This window comes from Lissotriton vulgaris, chromosome 4_1, assembly GCF_964263255.1.
Source record: "Lissotriton vulgaris chromosome 4_1, aLisVul1.2, whole genome shotgun sequence".
In the NCBI taxonomy this organism is placed as follows: domain Eukaryota; kingdom Metazoa; phylum Chordata; class Amphibia; order Caudata; family Salamandridae; genus Lissotriton; species Lissotriton vulgaris.
In genome coordinates, this window is record NC_141691.1 from 1,318,962,311 (window position 1) to 1,318,985,236 (window position 22,926).

At 45.2% G+C, this 22,926-nt stretch overlaps 1 protein-coding gene across 1 annotated transcript in view; it reads left to right on the forward strand.

Annotated features, from left to right (window-relative positions):
* The window catches only part of CDH19 (cadherin 19), a 1,234,526-nt gene that overhangs the window by 672,640 nt on the left and 538,960 nt on the right, over nucleotides 1-22,926 (forward strand). Inside the window, exon 7 of the mRNA XM_086965550.1 lies at nucleotides 10,246-10,487. Coding sequence (XP_086821676.1) covers nucleotides 10,246-10,487 — 242 coding nt within the window. The remainder of the gene's footprint in view (nucleotides 1-10,245; nucleotides 10,488-22,926) is intronic.

Consider the following 22,926-nt stretch of genomic DNA (forward strand, 5'->3'; position numbering starts at 1 on the left):
ACAAATCACAAAAATAAACTTGTAAAAATAGTGTCACTTTGGGCCTGATTACGATGGTGGTCAGAAGGGCCTCCGTGGTCCCGTCAGAGTTGGAAAAGACTGATTCGGTCACGTCGTAAGCGGTCCTCCCGACTGCCATATAAACAATCGGCACTGATAGGCAGTTTTCCGACCACCTTATTATGATGCGCCTATCAGACCATCCGACTGAGGCGGTTAACCGGCTCATCAGAGTTGGTGGAAACAGAGGGACAGACAGCTCAAACTGAACTCCACGCAGCTCTCCGCATCCAGGGATACCATGGATCCTGCTGTACAAGTCCTGCCGCTGCTCTACCTTTTCCATTACTACGAAATCCGATGCCGTCGTGGACCCACCACTCCTGACGTATATGAAATCACTGGCTTTCCGACGGCATCTGTCGGAGCTAAAAGCTTTCTGATCTCATCAGTCGGAATTGATTTCTTTCCGACTGCCATGGGTGAAGATCTCCAGTGCATGAATAGTAATAAGGCGGTCGGATAGTACCAGCCCCGGCGGTAGGATCTTTCCCACTACCATACCGGCCGCACTGCTTTTCTGACTGGCATCGTAAACAGTTTTTGCACCTTTATCTTCAAAGCTACTTTGCAGATTGGTACCCTGTTCTGATGGCTAATCAAGTTTGTTATATTTTCCAACATGTATTTTGATGAACAACAACAGAACTCCTTATCTGGTTTGTAGTGCATTTGGGTATGTCTCTTTTTATCTTGTGCAGATACTAAGCTTTTATCTGCATTTGATCAATTAATACTTACATTTTTATGAATCATTTTCTAATTTCATGTATTTATAGCCACATTCTGGAGAGCAGGTGTTCCTATGCCTTGGAGTACCTAAATATTATTTTGTTGAATCACATAGCCAGTCCAGGAGCAATCATTTTTTTAAGTTTAGTATTTTTATTTAAGAAATGAAAGTTATACATGTATTCCGGCAAATCAATATATAGGAAAACCATAAAGTACAATATAGGAATTGAGTATTAAGACTCCTATCAGCATCAGCAAAGCAAATAACTGCAATGTGCAGGTAACCAAATTGAACAAAATATTGTTAAAGAAAAGAGTAAAATAGAGAGAATATAGCAAAAAGAACAGAAGAAAAGAGAGAGAGAAGAGATGAGAAGAAGTGTAAATACTATAAAACTGGTGAGAGAAACTTCAAAAAATCATGAAAATCATACAATTTAATGATAAACAAGAGCAGTATTGGTAATCGAAAAATGCGTTATCAACAACACGCAGTCCCAATGCTAAAAACAATGGACCCGTTTCACAAAAGTAATCTGAGACAAAATCCTAACTTTATGACTTTTGGTATTCACAAAAGGCATTTAGAAGTAGTAAAGTTAGGATTCCTAACTTGACTAGTCCTAAATTCACTTTGCGAATACCCAAATTCATAAAGTTAGGATTTTCTCTCCGTTAAACTTAAGTTTTGGTAAACTTAAGACCAAATGAGACAAAATACTTACTTTACGACTTTCGGTATTCAAAAAAGGCTTTTAGTCATAGTAAAGTTAGGATTCCCAACTTTCCTACTCCTAAATGCACTTTGTGAATACCGAAAGTTGTAAAGTTAGGATTTTGTCTCCGATTACTTTTGTGAATTGGGCCCAATGTGTAATTAAGTTGTAGTACGAACATGAACGGACTCATATCTAATTAATGATTCCCAAAGTTCACCCCTGTTTTGCCGGTAAAGATGAAGAATGTAAATTATAACTATGCGAACGGTGGTATGACATATCAAGTTCCACCACTGTTGTAGTGTAATATTGTCTACAGTTTTCCAATTAGTGGTAATTACCTGGAATGCAATAACAATCAGTAGATCAACACATTTACGGAGTAGTTTGCTCTGAAGTCAGATACTACTTAAGCCACCTAAAAATAAAATATCCATGGAAAATGGAGTGAACTTTTGGTGACATGTCCTATTCTGTCTATAACTGCTCCCAGAACAGTGTCAGCTTAGGACAAAGGAAGAATACGTAATGATAAGTACCAGGATTTGAGTTGCACCTCCAGCATGCATAACTTTTAAGCAGTTTGAATTTAAACAAGTGTTCTTTTGTATGGTTTAACCTATTGTTTGGCCATTTAGACAAGGTTTTACCAGCGCTCTCTATATTATTGAGACCTTGGTGGTATGAAATATTCGTCTAAGTGGGGATTGCGGTGAATTACCCTGAATGGAAAGGGTAGGGAGGGACACCAGTGTAGGAGCCTACAGGGTTTTCTAAGATCTGATATTGTTGGAGAGATTTTGGAGAGAGATTAAAGGAAGAGGAGAGAGTTGAAAATGGAATAATGGAATTATTATGTTGAATCAATTGAGAAACAGTGAATATACCTTTGTTTAACCAAGTTCACCAAAATAACGGTTGCAAGTAGCCTTCATTATATCAAATAGGACTCTGAAGGAATTTGTCAGCGGGGGGGAGAGGATTTACTGAGTAAAGCTTGAAAAGAGTACATGAGTGAGATATAACTGCAGGTGCCCAGTATTTAGGGAATTGTGACTTGTGTCTAGTATGTATGTGAGTTAAGGGAGAGGTAAGGGATGATTCCAGCTGAAACCATAATATAGGTGGAGAGAATTCAAGAAACCAACTTTGACATTGTCTAATACCAAAGGCGTTATGATAAGAAAAGAAGTCAGGTAAATTACTCTCTCCAACTGATTTTGGTAATTTTACCCCATGTAAACAAAATGAGAAGGCTTCCTGTCCCATAAAAATCTATATGAGTCTATTTATAGTAGTAAAGTATTTCACCAGGATTTTAATAGATAGCATCATGAGATAAAAAATGAATAATTGGAAGTAGCATCATTTTAATAGTATCCAAACAATCCCACCATAACAAAAATAAAGGAGACCAACCTTGCATTACTTTCAAAACTTTTGCCAGTAAGATGTCCTTATTAGATTGCAGAGTATTTCGGAGATTTTTGCATTATATGATACCTGGACATTTGATCTTATCAGGGTTCTAGGAGAGCCCAATTCCAGCAAAGGGTGCTTTAAACCAGAACGTATTCAAAGGCAATGCTTTGGATGTTTCCATGTTGAGTTTAGAACCTGATACATCTATGTATTTACTTAGTACTTCAAAAAAGTGAGGGAGTGATGTTTCTGGTTTAGAGATATAAAGAAGGATGTTATCAACATATGTCATAAATGTAATATGTGCTTATTTAGCTGAAAGCAGAACACAGTGTTTAAGCCTATAAAAAAGGTTCAAGTGCAAAAATAAAAAGAAAGCATAGGAGAAAGAGGGAATCCCCGCTGTGTGCCCCAGTGGAGATGGAAGTAGGAAGATTGAAAACTGTTGACCAAAACAGACGAGCACAGGGTAGAAAAGTTAGGTAATTAATCAAAGAAATTGAGGGCCGAACCCATGTCAGTGAAGAGTTTAGAGTTGATAATTCCAGTCTACTTGATCAAATGCCTTTCCAGCAACTAGGGCCAACACTGCCAGGAAATGATTAAGTTTAGCTGCTTTACTGAGGATGTTTAAAAAGACTGTGAAATATCCATTATATTCCTATTTTTAACAAAGTCAGACTGTTCTACATCTACTAGATCAGGAATAAAGTCATTAAGGGGATAAGGAATAAGACATATCATAGCTTCCATAAAAGATCCAGATGATTTGTTCAATAAGAGTAAATGAGCAATTAATTTAAATAGTTTAGGGAAAAGTAATTTTGAAAACTAAATATTTATTTGTACCATGAGCCCATCTGGTCCTGGTGCTTTACCAATTCGATTTGTGAGGACTTGTGCATGGAAGAATGAGAAAAGAATGAGGCAAAGGATTTCTCAGAACGTGTGACTTCAGGGGTATATAGTGATTGATCAAAATCAAAAAAATACCTAGCAATGTCCAAATCGCGAAAAAGTATAATACCACATGGATTAGGGATAAAGGCAGTGGAGGATTTTTCTTTCCTACTTTTAAGGTAATTAGCTAACAAAATCCCAGTTTTATTGCATCCTCTATAATATCTAGCATTAATCTTGTGAAGAGTACTGCAAGTTTTTTGTAATACTTTTATTGAATTAAATCTTGGCTACCACCAATTTACTAAGTTCAGATTTATTATTTATACATGTAAAATATTTATGCTCCAATCTCTTCATTTCACTAAGAATAAAAGCTGATTCCTTCTCCATAGCTTTTCATTTGTTGGAAACATAGCTAATAATAAGCTTCTGGATGTGGCTTCAAACGCATCCCATACAAATTGGAAAGAAGATTATTCTATATTGTTAATCTTGAAATATTCATCAACAAATGCCTCATAAGCAGTGACAATGTCCTTATCGAAAAGTAAGTAGTTGTTAAACCTCCAATGTGATCTGGGTTAAGGGATGCTGAGAACAACTAAATCAGTGTCCACAGAGGCATTATCTGAGATTCAAACTTAGCCTATCTCAGAATTAACTTAGTGACTGGTAATGTTTTTGCTAAGGAAGGCATAATCTATCCTAATTTGTGTTTTATGAGGGACAGAATAGAAAGAATACTCTTGACTGGAGTGGTGAGCCAGTCTACAGGAATCTGAGAGGGTGTTATATTTGATAGCGTCCTTAAATGTTTTATGTGTTATTTGAGAGAGAAATCTTTTAGATGAATGGCGATCTAGAAAGGTTTCCATAATTTGGCAATAGTCTTCCCCTAAGATGACATTTTCAGTAAAGTGTTGAGTGACCAGTTGTGAGATATGTTTCGAAAATAAAGGATCAGGGTTGGTAGGACCATAGACATTAAGTATCGTGAAAAGGAACTCATCAATATTAAGTTGTAGCAAAACCCAACAACCTTCCTTGTCATTTTCCTGGGATACAAGGGAAATATTTAAACCTTTATGACATAGAATGTCTGCCCAATTGTTATGTTGTGTAGCAGAGGAAATGAAAAGTTAGCCCACCCATTGTGTTTGAAGCTAGTTAACATCTGTTTCAGTAAGATGCGTTTCTTGAACTAAGGCAAGCTGGCTGTGCGATCTAGAAAAGTGGGTCAAAACTCGCTGGTGTTCAATATAGTTTTTCAAACTTTTAACATTCCAGGTTTTGACTCTAAGAGGTATACAAGGAGAATTTTTAGCTGAACACGCGGGGAAGATATAGACATGAGCATATTGTATGCATTAAGTTTTGGCAGAAAATCTAAAGAATAAGAATAGGAGCAGAGTGAGAAGAAAGAAAAGTAGAGGAGGAGCAAGAAACCCCCACAAAGACAAAGGAAACATAAAGGCAACACAGGAAGTAAAAACCCTAGTTGCAAAAATTATCTTACGTGAAATAAATACATCCCAAGGGATGAGGAGAGTGTGGAGCACTTAAAGATGATGGAACCAGACTCAAATCCAGCAAACATGTAATGGAATACAGCGAACACCGAACAAATCACCAATTACAATTGGAGAGAGGAACAGAGGCATATAGTGGCTAAATGATATTGAAAAATATATTGGCAAAACTTGCCAAGGACTATGAGATGTCAAATGCTGGTGGTACGGTACACACAATGAAGGGGCAAAACGCATTAAGACAGGACATACACACCAGATAATACACTGCGGCTGAAAAACAATGAAAATTATATTGGTTCTGCAGAGTACACATACCAGGAATGACCAATTCCTTACGGGGAGAGAACATTATGTAATTCAAGAAGTATAGTAGACAAGTCATATATAACAATCAAGTTTGCTGCAGCACAATTTCCATATCTTCAAGACAATGTTGACAAAGAAAGTACTGCAGTTTAGCTGGATCCTCAAAAGTATAAGAGTTCTCTTTAGAAATGATTTTGAAAAAGCATGGTTGAACAATGCCATACCTAATGGTCATGGATTTGTGGGCGGAGTTCTAGTAAATGTTTTCCTCTTGCAGCCGTAGCATTAGAAACATCCTGCAAGAAATAGACCTTGTTACCAGACCATTTGAGTGGACCCACTTGTATGGCTGCAGACTTAGGGGGTCATTAGGATCGCGGACGGACTTAAGTCCGTCCGCGACCCCAGAGCATGAGGGAACGTCCGCATGGGCTGCGGCGTTCCCTCTGTGCAGATTAGGATGTGACCGCCAGGGTGGCGGTCACATCCTCTATTTTTAACATTGCTGCGGGTGGAGCTTCAAGCTGCACCCGCAGCAATGTTAAAAATGCATGCAGAGCATTTGCGTGCACAAAGCGGCAGGCACCGCGCGGTGCCTGCTGCATTGTGCACGCAAATGCAGGGGGGTACCATAGGTACCCCCCATGTGCACCCCCCACCCCCCACTACACCTAGGGGGCCCGCAATGGGCCCCTGCAGTGCAGTTACACATGCTTTTCCACGGCGGAAAAGCCGCCGCGGAAAAGCATGTTTCCATGCACATCCTAATCTGGCTGAAGGTGTCTAAGAGACACCTTCACCATTTTAGTGCTTTTCCGCCGCGGTTGTAAGCCAGCCGCGGCGGAAAAGCTGCGGACCTAAACCATGACCCACCAGCCATCCTAATGTGGCGGTGGGTCCTGGTGGGTCCGCAGAGGATTTTCCGCATCCTCCGGGCCGGCGGTGGCTTCCGCCGGCCCGGAGGATGCGGAAAATCCTCCATCCTAATGACCCCAATAATGTGCATTAAATCAATATGATTTAGGAAAAGGATAATGGTGCCTTGAGATCTTTAATCTGAAGAGTTTGCAGATGCTTTAGGACCACTACTGTGGGCTCTTTGAATATTAGATAGGATGTGATCAGGTAACAATAGAAGGGATAACCCCTTGCAGAAAGAAAATTATGTTGGGCCCTTCTTAATTGTGAAGGATTCCATTGAGTCATAAGTCATCTGCAACAGATACAAAACCAGGCGGCCCGCCTGGCCTTCAATCTTCCAAAATTTCACCACTCTACCCCACTTCTGGAATCCCTACACTGACTCCCCGTGCGAGCCAGAATTCAATTCAAGCTCGCATCCATCACTTTCCTGGCCCGACTTGACCTGGCTCCAGCGTTCATCTCCTCTGAGATCGTTTCATATGTTCCCATCAGGGAACTTCGCTCGTCTTCCCAGTCCCTCCTCACCATCCCACGCTATCGGAGAAAGAAGTGAAGAGGCTCTAAATTTGCCACCCTTGCCCCTACCCTCTGGAACTCTCTTCCCCTTGAACTTCGTACCATCACCCTCTACCCACAGTTCCGTAAACATCTCAAGACCCACCTATTCACGAAGTCTTTCGAATAACACTCCTCCTGCTCCCCCAGCTTCTAATCTCGGATCCCGTTAGCCATAGCGCCAAGAAACCGCTGGTATACGTGCGCTCTAAAAGTATTTTTAAATTCAAATTCAAATTTCTTCTCCGATTTCGTTTTTTCAAGTCTTCCCTAGTCTGTTTGAGCAAATCTATTTCCTTTGTTAGTTGAGATAGCACTGGAATTGAGTACTCCACATCACTTATCCTTTGTTAAATAGCCATATGTGTAGATCATGTGTAGATAGAGGAATAAGTGATATGCTGTCCCTGGTTGATTAAAACTGAGTCAGTTGCAGGGAATTAAAGATTACTCGACCATGAATGGTTCACAGGTGGAAATCCATTTTATTGGAATTTAGGGCCCTCATACACCTGAAAAGGTGTCATGCTTCGTCATCGGGTCGGCGATGCAATACCCGACGAGCTCCCAATGAGGGGCACTTTGGCGGAGATCTTTTTTCAAATAGCCAGTTGGTGCCGTGGGGGTGAGGGGCCTGGTTAGTGTTGAATATGTGAGTTAAAACAGGATTGGGAGTACCAGCAACAAACATTTTAATCAGTCTCCTACCCTGAGTAAAAGAAAAACATGAGGCCCAGGGTTGAGATTATGTCTCATATAAGGCGCTCTTTTGTGTGAAAGGTCAACATGTTTCTCACCTAATCAATAATCTGGGGCGATTCGTCCGGACCTAAAGAGTTTAGTAATCTATCTACAACAATGACAGTGATGTGGTGAAAACTCACACTACTAGCCACCCGAACCTCTATTGTGTGGAGTACCTGGTAGTACTGGATCTACCCTAATTAGGTTGTGTTTAATTCTTCATCAATACCTGGCCGGTCATACATAATGGGCTTCCTCATGTAGTCTACGTTATCCGCAATATGCCCGGTGACCTACCCGTCGCTGACGGGTTTGGAACCCGGCAGCAGTGGGTATTTCACAATAGTGAGCTTTACTGCCCTCAGCCTGCTTTGACCCCTCAGAGGCCTGCCCTGCTGATTGACCCCTACCTCTTCACCTGAACCCAGGACAACCAGAATGACTCCAAGGTCTAGTTTGATGGCTTCCTGTTCAGAGCCACAGGGACATAACAGGCTCCCATCATCTTGAACCCACACCTAGATCCAGCCTGTTTGAACCCTGAATCCTAAATAGTTCCCCTCCAGTACTGGGCACTTTATTGTGGTGTTAAATGTGCCCAGAAAGCCAACATTCAAATCTTGGGACTAGGAACATTATGGGCTAAAAACTGCGCTAAAAACATCACCAGTTGGCCTGACTTTGTGGTAGCTTCCAATACGTTCTTGAGCTTAGTAGCAAATCCTGTTCAATGGTACTTAGCAAAAGAGGAATCCAGCCACCTAGAAATCTGGTTGACTACAGCCTCCTGCCTTGTTCCGCTGGAGATTTGTGACCTCCAAAAAAGACTTGGGGCCCGATGCTTCAAAAAAAGTTTTATGATTCCCTAATTGCGAATCTTTGTGATTCACAATTTCGGGATTGCAAAATGGCATGCATAAAAGTGCGCAGTACACTTTCTGCGATTCCTAAGGAGTCGCAAATGACCTACCTTATGAATATTAATGAGGTAGGTCGCAATTTGCGACCCCCTAGGAATCACAAAAATCACAGGGATGGTGGCCTGCTGAGATCAGCAGACCACTATGTCTATGATTGCTTTTAAATAAAGCAATAATTTTATTTTGTAAAGCAGCCTGTTTTCAACAAAGAAAAATGAAATGCTTTACAAAAAGAAAAATGAAAAGTTTTCTTTTCATTTTTTAAGCTCAGACAGTGGTCCAAGGGACCACTACCTGCTCTTAAAAATTGTTTTACAAACATTCACAAAGGGGAAGGGGTCTCTTGGGGACCCCTTCCCTTTTGCAAATGTCCTACCACCTACTTGAAGTAGGTGGTAAAATGTGAATGTTTTGCGACTGCATTCACTGTCACTGAAATATTCATGCATAATGTTAGTATTTGCTTCTATGTGAGCCTTAGAAAGGTAGCGCCGGGAGATCGCTGATGCACAGCACACACTTTTTTTATGGCAGGCTCACTGCCATTAAAACTGTACCATTGAGTAAACTTGCAATTTGCATGGTGCTGCCGCAGTCGCATCACCAGCATATTGTGTGCCTCAGACAACTGCAAGTTCGGCTGTGATGGTGAATCCCTGGCAGTAGCAGTGGTCCTATGACAGTCCAACTGCCCAATTCATAATACAGCAGTTGGACCATTGGTGCAGCGATCGCAGTCAGTCACATTTTTCAACTTTGTCCAAGTCTCTTGTGACTTAATGTCCATGGTTGCTGCTTTGGTCTTTTAGGTGCTAGAGTTTACTTACACTTTAAAATTCCTAACTTTGAATTTACTGGTTGGCCTTTTGCCATTTTGCTGTCAAATAATTTATGAAAATGTACTAAGTACTAGTTGTCTAAGTTAAGCCTGATCACTTTTGTGCCAACCTACTAGAGGGTTCATTTAGATTTTTTGTTGTTCTCCTCAATAGGGATTGTGGCTGTGGCTTGTATAGAAGTCACTCTCCCTTCAACCAACAACCCAATTTCTGACAGCAACTTTTAACAATCCTTGATACTCCAGCATCTGTTGACTGTCTTTGAGTTTAAGAAAAGTTTCTCATTTAATCTCAATCAGTTGGCTATCCACAGAATGCAAGGGTATATAGCACATAAGCCAGAAGTCCCTTTGATTCTTTTTAAAGATGTACATAAAGAAGCATTCTGACCTGACATGCTTTGTGTCAGCGTAACTTTCAATGTTTATTGTGATGAATGTAACCCATTTAGTGTGGGCTTAATCATGCTGTTGGGATATGTTTCTTCTGCCTCATTTTCTTCTAAAATGATAGCACTTAGATATAGAGCACCTGGCTGATGGGAAATGCTAATACTGTCTCTGCTTCTTTCCTTGTACATGCTCAGGCTGTAAACTATGAGAGCAAGAGGAAATACAATGTTAGAGTGAAAGCCATAAACAGACATACTGATGAGCGTTATCCATTTGAAGACATTGCCACCGTCAAGATAAGCGTGGATGACGCAGACGAGCCGCCCTTCTTCATAGCGCCTGAATATGTGATGGAGATCCGTGAAGGTGCAAGCCCAGGCTCGTATGTCGGAGCTGTGTCTGCCAGAGATCAGGATAACGCCAACAGCCCTATCAGGTAATGTAATCAAAGAACCTGCTGTGCAAAGAATTTTTCTTCAAATGTATTTTTTTGATTTTCAACATTACAGGGAAAAGTTCAAGTTATCCATCCTGACAACCTAACAGTAATAACAGTAGCTAAGGAAAACTACCTCGTCATTACCTCCAATAACATTTTCCCCTTCAGTCAATCAACTGTGGCTGCCAGTACTGCCCATCAACACCACTGCAGAGACTAACAATTATTCTTAGTATTCTCCTCTTGGTCCCCAGCAACACACTCCAGAGTATCTAATATCCCCTTTTTCAATGTGAGTATGTCCCACGCGGTAGTAAAATAAGCACTGAAGTGGCCTTGTGGAGATGCTTCAACAGGAAACCCCATCATACCTCAAGAAGATGTGAAGCAGTGAAATCCCTTTGTCCCTATAGGTTGCTAATGAGTTTGAGGTTTGACCACATTTGAGATGCTGGGGGGTCCATACCAGTCCGTTAAGGGACAATTGTACCTCCGTCCAGAAAAAATGGAGCGTACGGCAGCTTCACTAGACTACCAAGGAGTGTAATGCCAATCATTAACTATTTTGTAATTAATTCCTTAGGATTTCTTAAACTGTGGGAGGTTTTATGTACTTCCATACTTAAGGTTTCCCAGTCTCAAGGAAATGTCAGTGCTCCAAGACATATCTTCCATCTTTTCATGTGTGGTCATTCCCTAAGTAGGTAAGCCTCAATCAATAACGCACATAATTTGGAGATTATTCTTTTTATCCTTATCAATTTCTCATTTGGATTTTCAAGTGTGGGCTGCTGTTTTCGTGATGCAGTCTATATGTGTCTCCTAGGAGAAATGCCATTTTACATTGCTCAGATTTAATGGAATGGCCTCAACTTTGCTTGCTCTACTGGGTTGAAATAAAGTTGTGTAAATCTGGGCACTAGTTTTTCTGACACCATGTCTTACTTTATATTAGCGGTGTTGACCAGGAAGGAGAGTTATGTTTTTATGGGTGTCCTGTTTCTTTTTAGTCACATGATGTCCCACAATATAAGTTGCTTGTAAATGTGCTAATAATTGAAGATAGAGTTCACGTGGAGTATAAAATAATAATAATATTAATCCATATTTGTAGAGCGCAAACTTTTCACCCTTTAAGGTTTCAAGGCGCTGGGGGCTATCAGGGAGATTAAGTGAGCTATTGCCCAGATGTTGAGCTGATCTGTCACCGGGAATCGAACAGTGAGTCGTGCTCCAGAGTCAGCCACTCTGGCCGCTGCACCACACCTCTCCCACTCAATCAGAGATTTAAAGACCAGTGGTAATAGCCAGCAAAGATCTGCCTTCTGATTATTCCCTTCTTCACTTTCCTTATTTGAAGCTGGTAATGCCTTTACTGTTTGAGTAACATTTTGAAAGTTGCAAAGCTTCAACAGCAGTGGGTGCGCAAGTTTAGCAAGGGTGCTTTACTGACTACTGTCAGTCCCTCTTGTCACTAGGCAGTGCCTGGCACATGGCCCTCTGAATATTGTGAGTCCCTGAAAATGAGACATTCGAAACTGTAAAAACATGGGCCTCATTTATGAGAAGTCACGCTGTGCAGAAAGTCACCCTTCGTTACGCCTGCCCTTGGAAGGTGTGAGATTTTGACACATCCCGAGGTTTACAAGTTCTTGTAAATCTAGGGATGCGTCAAAACCCATGGGAGTTGCATGGGAACACCACGCAATGCCCATGGAACGCCTTCCCAGGGAAGAGTAACTCAATGCAGTGATTTACGCTGCGTTGTGTTACACCAGATTTTTTTAAGCCACTCAGAACCATGCAAAGTGGCTTTGCATGACTTAAAAAATCTCACTTAGGGCCAGATGTATCAAAGGGTTTTGCCCATTCTGTGTCTATGGGGAAATGTGTTGATACATATGGCCCTTAGTGGTTTGCGTCACGCATGTACCATGTTGCTTGGTGCAAACAATGTGCAAACCTCACATAAATAAGCCCATTATATCTGATAGACTGTGGAGTAAAATTTACCTGCACTCAGAGAGCCTCTTTATTTTGGGACGTGCATTGTTATGTACGGTGCTCTTTAGTTGTAGATTCAAGAATTATAAAGACAACTTCAAAAAGTTTGTTGCATTCAGGAAACTAACACTTATAGATGCAATGAACACAATACAGGCTCAACCGTACTTCAACCCTAGGCAAGTTGATACTATTGAGATAGGCTTTGCTGGCTCAATGTTACCCTAAGGTACGATGACTTCAGAGAGAGATTGATATTTCCTCAGTAAAGTTTGTACTGGACCCCTCTTTTGATTTTTATTTGCTTTCATTGCTCTCTGTACGCGCCCAGTTTATGGGTACGTGTGCCTGACATTATTCAATATATTTTCTCCATTTCAAAACAGAGTACACAACATGCATCAGTTTACCCTAGAAGCTTGTCTCATTTACCCAATGATGTTTGTCTCTCTATAAATAGCCCAAGTACTTCCATACAGGAAACATTATGATTTTGTTATTGCACCATCCCCAAAAATCACAAGTTGTATACTACAACTAGTCTCTGCCAGATAAAAGACTACAATTTTCCGTATAAAATATATATTTTAAATTACAGAAGACTTGGCATTTCATGGTTCATCTCTGGTCTTGTTGATCAAGGTGATATATATATTAATATTGAACATGTTTTAGAGCGCTCAAAAGCCCTATATTATTCTGATTTCTTTTTTCTGTCTCACAATATTTGTCCCTCCATGCCCTTTCTTGGCATCTACATTTTTGTTTAAAAAGTCTTAATTCTGTTGAACACCAGGGGCAGTGGACTTACTTCTTACCTTTTTACATATCTTGGGGGAACAGTTAAGGCAACTACAGCAATAATCCATTCCCTATAATTTGATTCTGCCGTATCCGGGTCTGGGTGTACCAAAGGCTGAGTATTCTTTTTCAATGCTTTGATTTTGAGACTATGTGGTGAACTCATACCTGGATTAACTTTTTGTAGGGCTTTTAGAGTAAACAATATAGCTTTTTGATCCAACTACATTAATGGTAAAAAAGAGACTTAGGGGCACATTAGGATGGCGGGCGGACTTTGTTGGCCTGCCACCCTGTCGTGAAAAGGGACCGCCCGCCATAAGGGCGGGGGTCCAGTGGGTGCCATTAGGATGCGCCCGCCACAGTGGCGGGTGCATCCTGCATTCCTAACATTGTGGCGGGTGGTGCACTCAGCACCGCCCACCACAATGCCAGGAAGGCATGTTGTGCACTTCCATGCACAACATGGCAGGCACCGCGTGGTGCCTACCATGTTGTGCATGGTACTGCAGGGGGGTACCACTCCCCATGTGCACCCCCCACCACCTGGAGTCCTTGGGGGCCCTCAACCGGCCCCCCAAGAAGACTCTGCATGCCTTTCCGTGGCATCATTGCCCCCATGGAGAGGGAGGCGTGGCTAAGCACGCAATGGCAGCAGACGTGTCTGGGTAGAGCTCCGCGTTGAGCTCCCCTCACACAGGCAATTTCCCTGAAAAATTATCCCTGTATGCGGCCCCCCGTCGGCAGCGAGGCTGTGAGTAACTGTTCCCCACAAGCTGGCGAAGGTTGGAGCTGGAGGGCCGCCCCTGGCCACTTCTGCAGGGGCGGGAAGAGTTGGCCCCTGCCGCGGATCCTCGGCGCCGGCACCTGCACCTACGCAAACCCGAGGTTCGGGCGCTGTAAAGAGGCCCGGGTGAGATCACAGGGCGGACTCAGGGCATGGCCAACATCGGAATCCTGCTTGTGTTCCTCCTGCTGCCTACAGAGATTGGCCAAACGGTGAGAAAGACCCCCTGCTGGCGGTGCCCGATCGGGGTGAGGGCCGCTGACTTGGAGGTGACGAATGGAGGCTGCCATCTTGACGGGCTGGTCACGACCGGGCCGGGGAGGGATCAGACGAAGACACAGCGAGACTGCTCCTGCTGAGGCCAGGTACGACGGGACCCCAGAGGAACACGTCTGTGCCCCCTACCACACCGGGGCGGCGGCGAAGGGTTACTGTGGGGCGAGCTAAACTCCCCGCCCCCCTACTTTCAAGTTGGGCAATCGGAGCGGCCATCTTGGCGGGCCTCCTCCACTCGGTGCGAGAATCGGCGCAACTTCAGGAACTGGTGACCCTACCCTGGGAGGCTGTCGGAGACGACGCTGAGTGGGCATTACCATCACCGGCACTAATGGACAGCGGGCGCCCAGAGCCTCACGACATTGGCGCTGAACCAGTGGCATTGCGGACCTACCCAAAGGAGCCTGTCCCATATGGCCCTCCCCCCCTGTTGACAGAAGGCCCTGACCCGCGGTCGGGCCCGGCTAGTAGACGGGGACATCACCCTACGGGTGGCGACGCTGGGGCCTCCCCGGGCGGAGGAGCGGGCACGGCTGTGGGGCAGTGCCCGTGTGGAGTGAAGGCACTTGGGATTTTTAATTAAAGCGCCCCTTCACCCTCTGGCCCCGACTATATGCGCATGAAACACAATGTCTCGGAGCACACAGAAAATTCAATGCAATTGCAAATTATGAGTTCCAAACTTCAACTCCAAAGTAGTGGTGTTATGACAGAAATCTTTTATTCCATACAATCCACTCCTTGCGCCAACGCGTTTCGCCTAGGTTCAAGACACCTACGGCTTCGTCAAGGCTGAAAATAATACAAAGAACGTATATTTGTAAACATATTCTTACATATGGTTCTAAAAACCTTCCACCAATTTCATGCAGACCGTGTCAAGACCGAAAAGGAACATAGGTGCATTGTAGCCATAAATGCTACTATTTAGAACACAGTGTTGACCTATCTTGTAGATTAAGTACAATATTATTTGACATGATACATATGTTATATACGGTGTCTATTTAGCATTCTTTAGACCCTTATTTAGCCGCAATATTTATAGATTTTTGAACAACCCAAGTGCTCGTGATGAAACAAAATATGCATCAAATATGATGCTGGTACCTTCACAAAGTCAGGATAACACCTGAAATCCAAAATAAGAGAGTCTCAATTATCCATACCCAGTGTTCGGTTGAGGTATAGATTGTGGTCAGTTATTAAACTGTTTGCTACAAGTAGAGCGTGTTCCTACCTTATCGATGGTTCCCTCCTGTATTGTAAATATTTCCTTCCCAATACTCGGATAATTTTTCTGAACTGCTGAATTTAACCCGGCTGCTTAATCACGTATATTGAGGCTGCATGCCTGAAAACATATTACACCCCTACTAGTAAGTATATTTGTGATATAATTGTGCGCTACATGTTAACCTACATACAGATGTTCTTTCTTAGGGTTAGAGGGCGCTTACCTCCATTTGAATCAACTCGTCAAGTTATTCAGGTATTATAGAGGTCCCATCTAAGAAACGTGTTATTTTCCGTTAAGTCCAAGAATATATTATCCCTGCAATTACAATTAAATGGAGGGGTTTAGTCAACCACTATCTGGCCCCCGAGACCAAAGCTTCTAAAGCCTTCTGTGCTCCGTATCTGGTTAAAATCTGGTTCTTACCATTTGAGTCTGAGCTCCTTCTACGACCGCGGCATCCTGCCCGTGTACAGGCAAGCGTGCGCTTCTTCCGTGTATGCGCGGTGATGTGCATATAAGTAGATATAAAGAAGAGACCAAATGATTACGCCCACGAATGGCCGCCATCTTTGAATAGGACCAGGTCATTCCTGCCCTCGCTAGAGTGTATAATGATGTAAAAAGAGGACTAAATTATCGCAAGCAGGGTGGTCGTCATTTTTAAATCAGGTCATTTAATACTTAAACGTAAAGTGCAAATACTTTTTTGCATATTGACTAAGAGCCCATCTGGTAAGTGAAAGACATTTAGTGTATTACCTCAAGTCCCATGTTTCTCACGAATATAACTGAAACTTTGAAGGTAATCAGTGATTGATGGTAGAAATATCTCATGAATAATGTTAAGCAGAAGGCTTATGAAGATAGTCCACAACTAGATAAGTTCTAAGCGCATTTGGATTGTACAAAATACTTTTACAATGGCCTCAAATTCATTTCAAATTATTAAACAGACATATACATTATTCATCCTATGTCCATACAGAGAGTTATTCAAATGCCAGTCTAAACAAGTTTCTTACTAGAGAGTGGCCATAGATTGCGCATCACACTCCACCCCGAGTCCACCGTCAACCAACATATAATTTTTTGATGATAATCTGAATCACATTTCAGTCCCCCAGAAAAAATTGCAGCTCATGATCAAAATGTATTCCGTTATCCACCGCTTTTAAGCGCATAATCCATTTAGCTTCATATCTGCGTAGTAACAGTTCCCTGTTACCACCCGTGGGCCTTGTTTGATTTGATCAATCCCAAAAAATACAAAGTGTTTGCTTGCATCTTGCGCTGGGCAGTTGTTAATGTGTTCTGCTGTGGGATATCTCGCATCATTGTGTTTCAATGCTCTAACATGTTCCCCCAACTATATGCGCTGCTGATTGTGAGCTGGAGTCCCTCCGCGCTGGCAGTGGACACACGGAGCGCTAACCGGCACAGTCCTATCGCCCTTCCTACGCCTAAAGAGAGAGGGAGGTGCCATCGTTGACTGGATTGGGGGCCTGGGACGGCCCGCCCCGCGGCTGGGAGCATCACTAGCCCTGGGGAACTGATAGCGGTCACCGAGACCGTCAAAGGACTGTGCAACGATTCAGCGCCCATAACTAAAGGACACTGGAAAGGCCAATCCCGGCTGGGCTTCCGAACACCAGGGCGAGCTATCCTGATGTAAACTGAGAGCACTACCCATTATCCATGCTGGGCCAACCCTTGCGGTGGATCACCTGTCGCCCGGAGGACCTGAACCTAGAAAAGGCGAGGTGAACTGTATGTCTCACTGTACCCACCGGGTGGTGAACCTCTCCCCTGCCATGCAAAGTGATTGCCGGGGTGCCTGGAGGGCGTGGTAGCACAGTCGCACCCTTTCAGACAGCGCTCACCTGTGGCAACTGACACCGGAACACTCCCTACGCCGCGGACAGCCTTCCTTGAGAACAATTGCATATTGACCAGTATCACGTTTCCCATGTCTGGAGGGCCTAAGACGAGGGCCGGTGCTGGAGGCGCACTAGTGAAGGGACGGATGGTGAAACAGGCAGACCAGGATCAAACCACCTCCAAGCTGGACACTATGCTGGCGGCTATGGAGCGCTTGGAGGAATCCCTACAACTCACCCGAACGTCACTAGAGACGAAGATTGATAGCGTAGCCATTGACCTCACGCACCTCAGAGCGGATCATAAGAAACTGTCTGAACGCACAACTGCCCTTTAGGCTACCGTGGCGGATATCACACCCAAAGTAACACAAACGGACAAACATATACAGGACCTCCTCAACCGTGTAGAGTTCCTAGAAGACCGCGCCGAGGATGTGGAAGGGAGGGCGCGAAGAAATAACGTCCGTATTGTAGGACTGCCGGAAAGATGGGAGGGCAGAGAACAGGAAATCCGAATGGAGAAGTGTCAGGGTTAGCAGCGGACAAGCAAGCCAAGTAAAGAACACACAAGCCAGTTACCTGAGGTATCTAGCCAGCGGGGACCACAGCGAGACGATAGTCTTCCCTATACCCAATAGCACTGACCCTCCCCGTGTGACACACACACCGGAGACAGGTAGTCCTCCAGGTAGGGGGAAGGATAGTTGATCGGGGAAGGTTGTTGTGAAGACACCCCTCTAGGTCTGGTCTAAGACTTCAGATGACTTCAAGGCACAACAATTTCTGGAAACACAAGAACACTTGTTTAGCACTACAATGGTTAAGACGCCCTGGTTGTTGCATATATATTGTAACAGAGCATTCACTTACTGATAACCACCGCTCGTACAGCCTGGAGTCTGGAGAAGGCACTGACTCAAGTTCAAGCGGAAGGTGGGCTGTTAACTCACAGCTCGATCCAAGGAAAATTAGGTCTCACTATATAGCACCGAGTAGTTAGATTCACTACCGGTGGCAAGTATCGCACAGAGTCTAAATAGTTCAACTATCCACAGGTTTCGGGATACGACGGGAAGGTAGAAGACTCCACTATGATAGCACGGCCATGCTAAATGTCATGTGTCCGAATTCTACTCACGGGAAAGGAAAAAGTGTCTTGGTGTCCTCAGCGGGAAGGAAAGCGTCCGTGCACACCCAACACTCGGCGTCCTCAGCGGGAAGGAAAGCGTCCGCGCACACCCAACACTCAGCGTCCTCAGCGGGAAGTAAAGCGTCCGTGCACACCCAACACTCGGCGTCCTCAGCGGGAAGGAAAGCGTCCGCGCACACCCAACACTCGGCGTCCTCAGCGGGAAGGAAAGCATCCACGCACACCCAACAATCGGCGTCCTCAGCGGGAAGGGAAGCGTCCGCGCACACCCAACACTCGGCGTCCTCAGCGGGAAGGAAAGCATCCGCGCACACCCAACACTCGGCGTCCTCAGCGGGAAGGAAAGCGTCCGCGCACACCCAACACTCGGCGTCCTCAGCGGGAAGGAAAGCGTCCGCGCACACCTAGTTCACAACTCAAGGAAAGCTTTGTTCCAACACGATCAGCAACCGGAAGGATTGACAAGCACCCGGTAGTGGGATCGGAGTGTATTTATACACTCCCTGAAGGCGTGTTTCTCTTCACCAAGACCCCGGGCTTTCTGGGAGTTGTAGTGCCTCTTTGATATTGCCCTGTTCTCCCTTGATATCGCCTGGATATCGCTACAAGAAGTGGCTCATGGACCTCCTCCCCGAGGGATCCCTTTCTCCACACTTTGTGGTTGAGCGAGCTCATAGAGTGCCGGCGAGGCCCCCCCCCAGAGGGCTCCAACCCAAGGCCAATGCTCATCCGAATATTGAATTACCGAGACCGCGATACAGTGCTGCGAGAGACAAGGAAGCTATCTGAGGTCAGGGTTGAAAACGCGAAGATAATGCTCTTTCACGATTACACAATACAGGTACAATGCCAACGCCATTCCTTCCTGCAGGTGAAACAGCGACTCCGCGACTTGGCACTGAAATACTCTTTACTTTTCCCAGCGTGACTGCGTGTGGTCACCCACGGCAAAACCCATTTCTTTGACACCCCGGAGGCGGTGGAAGCCTGGTTGGACTCGAGAACGGATGTGGAGTCTGGCGCTGCGGCCACCGGGTCGACTGCGCAACGTAATAGAGGTCCCCGACGTCGCCGCAAGCGGAGGCTCTCGCCCTCGGGAAGGACACGATTGGAGGTGGAATTAGGCCCTCCGACCGAACTCATGCACAGCGAACAACAGGAGGCTCTGCGGATGGTGGCGGAGATCAGCGGTTCGCAGGAAGAAGACCCGCTCCTGGGGACTAGTCTCCATGACTTCCCAAGTGATGATGAACGTATATATGGACTGCCGGACTCGCAGGCGTCGGCGGACTTACCTGACGTCACGCCTCAAACAGCAGACTTTATCCATTAATGTCTATCTGTACAGTTTGCCCCATCCTGCTAAGCCTCAAAAACCCTTTATGCCACACGATGAGAGGGTTTTCCTTTTTGTCCCCATCTTACCCCATTGGTGCCCTTCCGGGACTGCTCTGACCCTGCGGGGGATGCCAGGGGCCGGCCTGATGAGCAGTCCAGAGACATAGTAAGTACCAGCCGGAACTGGTACGAGGGGCCATAGGGCCTGTGGGGGAAGACACCCTCTACATGCACATATGTTAGGCTCTTATCTTCGGAGCCGAGTGCTCAACGACCTCCCCCTGAACGCAAGTTTTTTTCTTTAAGCTCTCTAGAGCGTTTGGACGATAACATGTTCTGCTGTCGACCTTTTGGTATTGTATTGTTGCTCCTAATGTTTTCAGGATCATTTGTTTTGATGCATTTCGTTTCCCTATTATTATTGCGTAATGGGTGTGTGTTGAGATCCATTGCAGATTTTCATGACTGTTTGAGGGGCTTTGCGCTGCTGGGGTGGGTAAAGGCCATGCTGAGATTGAGGGACAATTATGACTATGGTTAAATTCTGCACCTGGAACGTGCGGGGAATGCACACGCCATTGCGCTGTTACCAAGTCTAAGACACTCAGAGATTGGGCTGCACAATGGGATTTGCAACACGCTTGGAGAGTACGTAATCCCGATACAAAGACATATTCATATTACTCTGGTGCACACACACTTCACGTTAGGCTGGATAGATACATGCTGACCAGCGATCTGCTCCCACAATTGGTTGATTCCTGCTATCTAGGACGCACCACTCTGACCATAACCCCCACACTTTAGATTTCGCCTGGGTTCGCCCACATCCGCCGGTGCCAACTTGGCGCATGCAACCAGATCTACTCCTGGATGGTCTGTTCAGGGGAGCGCTTGAAACCCGTCTCCTGCAATGCTTCAAGGAGAACACTGACACCGCCTCCTCTCCACAGCTGGAATGGGACGCTTTCAAGGTGGTGGTTAGGGGACATTGTCTGGAAACGAAGGCAGGGATGCGCAGACAGGTTGAAGGCGAACTTGCTCGGGTCGAGGCCACAATACTAGACAGGGAATGTGAGGCGATAGATGGCAACGATACGAACTTGCTGGCAAACAGAGAATGACATGCGGAGTTACTAGACTGGCTGGAACATTTAAATTACGCGGCACATTCAGCGCGCATGCATGCTTCAGGGGATAAGCCAGGTAAGCTGCTGTCTTGGCTGATCAGGCGGGAAACCCAAAATACCCCAGTGATGTCACTAACAACAGCCCAGAACACCATAGTATACACACAACAAGCAATACGCAATGACTTCACAACACACTATGAGGACCTCTACCGCTCTCGCATACAGGTTACTGCAGAACAGATCTCGACATATCTATCCACCCTGCCCTTACCGGTTGTTACCGATGCGCAACGGGAGGAACTTGGTGCTCCCCTGACATCGGAAGAGCTTAGATCGGCCATATTTTCTCTGTCAAATGGCAAGTCCCCGGGACCTGACGGACTACCCGCGGAGTTCTATAAGGCCTATTCTGTCATATTGATCCCAGAACTGTTGCGCCTGTTCGCGGCGGCTATTCAGGACTCTGCCCTCCCCCCCCCACACTAAATGAGGCGAGTCTCATATCACTTTTGAAACCAGGCAGGGACGGGGTCAACCTGGGGTCGTACCGTCCCCTAGCATTTCTCAACATGGACTATAAACTCCTGGCTTCTACCCTGGCACAGAGGTTGGCACCGTTGGTGCCCGCCCTTGTTCACATTGACCAAAACGGTTTTGTGCCCGCGTGCAGCACATCCCATAACATCAGACAACTGTTTCGAATGCAAAGCCTGGCCCTGCACCGATGGCCTAACTCGGGATGTCTAGTGCTTGACCTGGAAAAAGCGTACGAATCAGTAAAGTGGCCTTATCTGCTGTAGGTGCTAAGTAAATGTGACTTGGGAGAGGGCTTTCTGCAACTGGTGGAGCTCCTGTATCAAAGACCACTGGTACGTGTCCGGACAGGCAAGCTTATCTCTGACCAGATCAGGGTGCGTAGAGGCACTAGACAGGGGTGTCCCCTCTCCCCTCTTATATTCGCCCTCATGATGGAACCATTGGCTATGGGACTTTCACCAGGTGTGTATACAGAGAGGCATTACTTAAGCGCACATCCTTCTTTACTCCCCAGACCCCCGGAATAGCCTTGACACAAGTGATCCACCCAGCCGGCACCCCCACTCCCGCACCCTTTCCAACAGCAACAGATAGCGCTTTAACACGGTCCCATGGAGACAAACACGCGACATTGGAAGCCACTGCATTACCAAAACTTCATTCCCTCTCTCTTCACCCCCCTTCCCCAGGCGCCCCCTGAGGCAGCGGCCCGTGCTCACACTGAACTGTTCATGTAACGATCGGCAAAACAAGCACCCCATACGCACACGCAATTTCCCCCAGACCTATTTTGATTAGCATTTTGTTCGGATCTTACTTTTTTGAGTTTGGTTTGGATCAAACATTCCCGGATTGGAATGTTGACAGTTGCATCAGTTAATACTCCTACCTGGGCTACATGTACAGCTCGCCAAAGCGAATTGCATCACACCGTTGCTTCAGGGTTCCCAAAAGCTGCAGTGTGTTATTTGGTCGAGAAACGGTTAACACAATCCCATGAGCAGGGATGATCCACTGGGATAGCTGAGCCTTGACACTGGGGAGCACACTCAATGTTCCGCACTGCATACGCCCTGGTGTATCATTTACTCAAAACATTACATGTTAACAGCATACAGCCAACACCACCTGGTTGGAGACACGCCTCTTGGCTGATATAGACTTTGCCCAGTGCCTGCACTATATGGTTACAGTGTGGTATGTTTCACTTAAGTTCATTTAGCTCATAGGACGTATGCGGTGCGACTGACTGCAACGCTGAAGGCAAAACTTACCAGATGTGCATGTCTT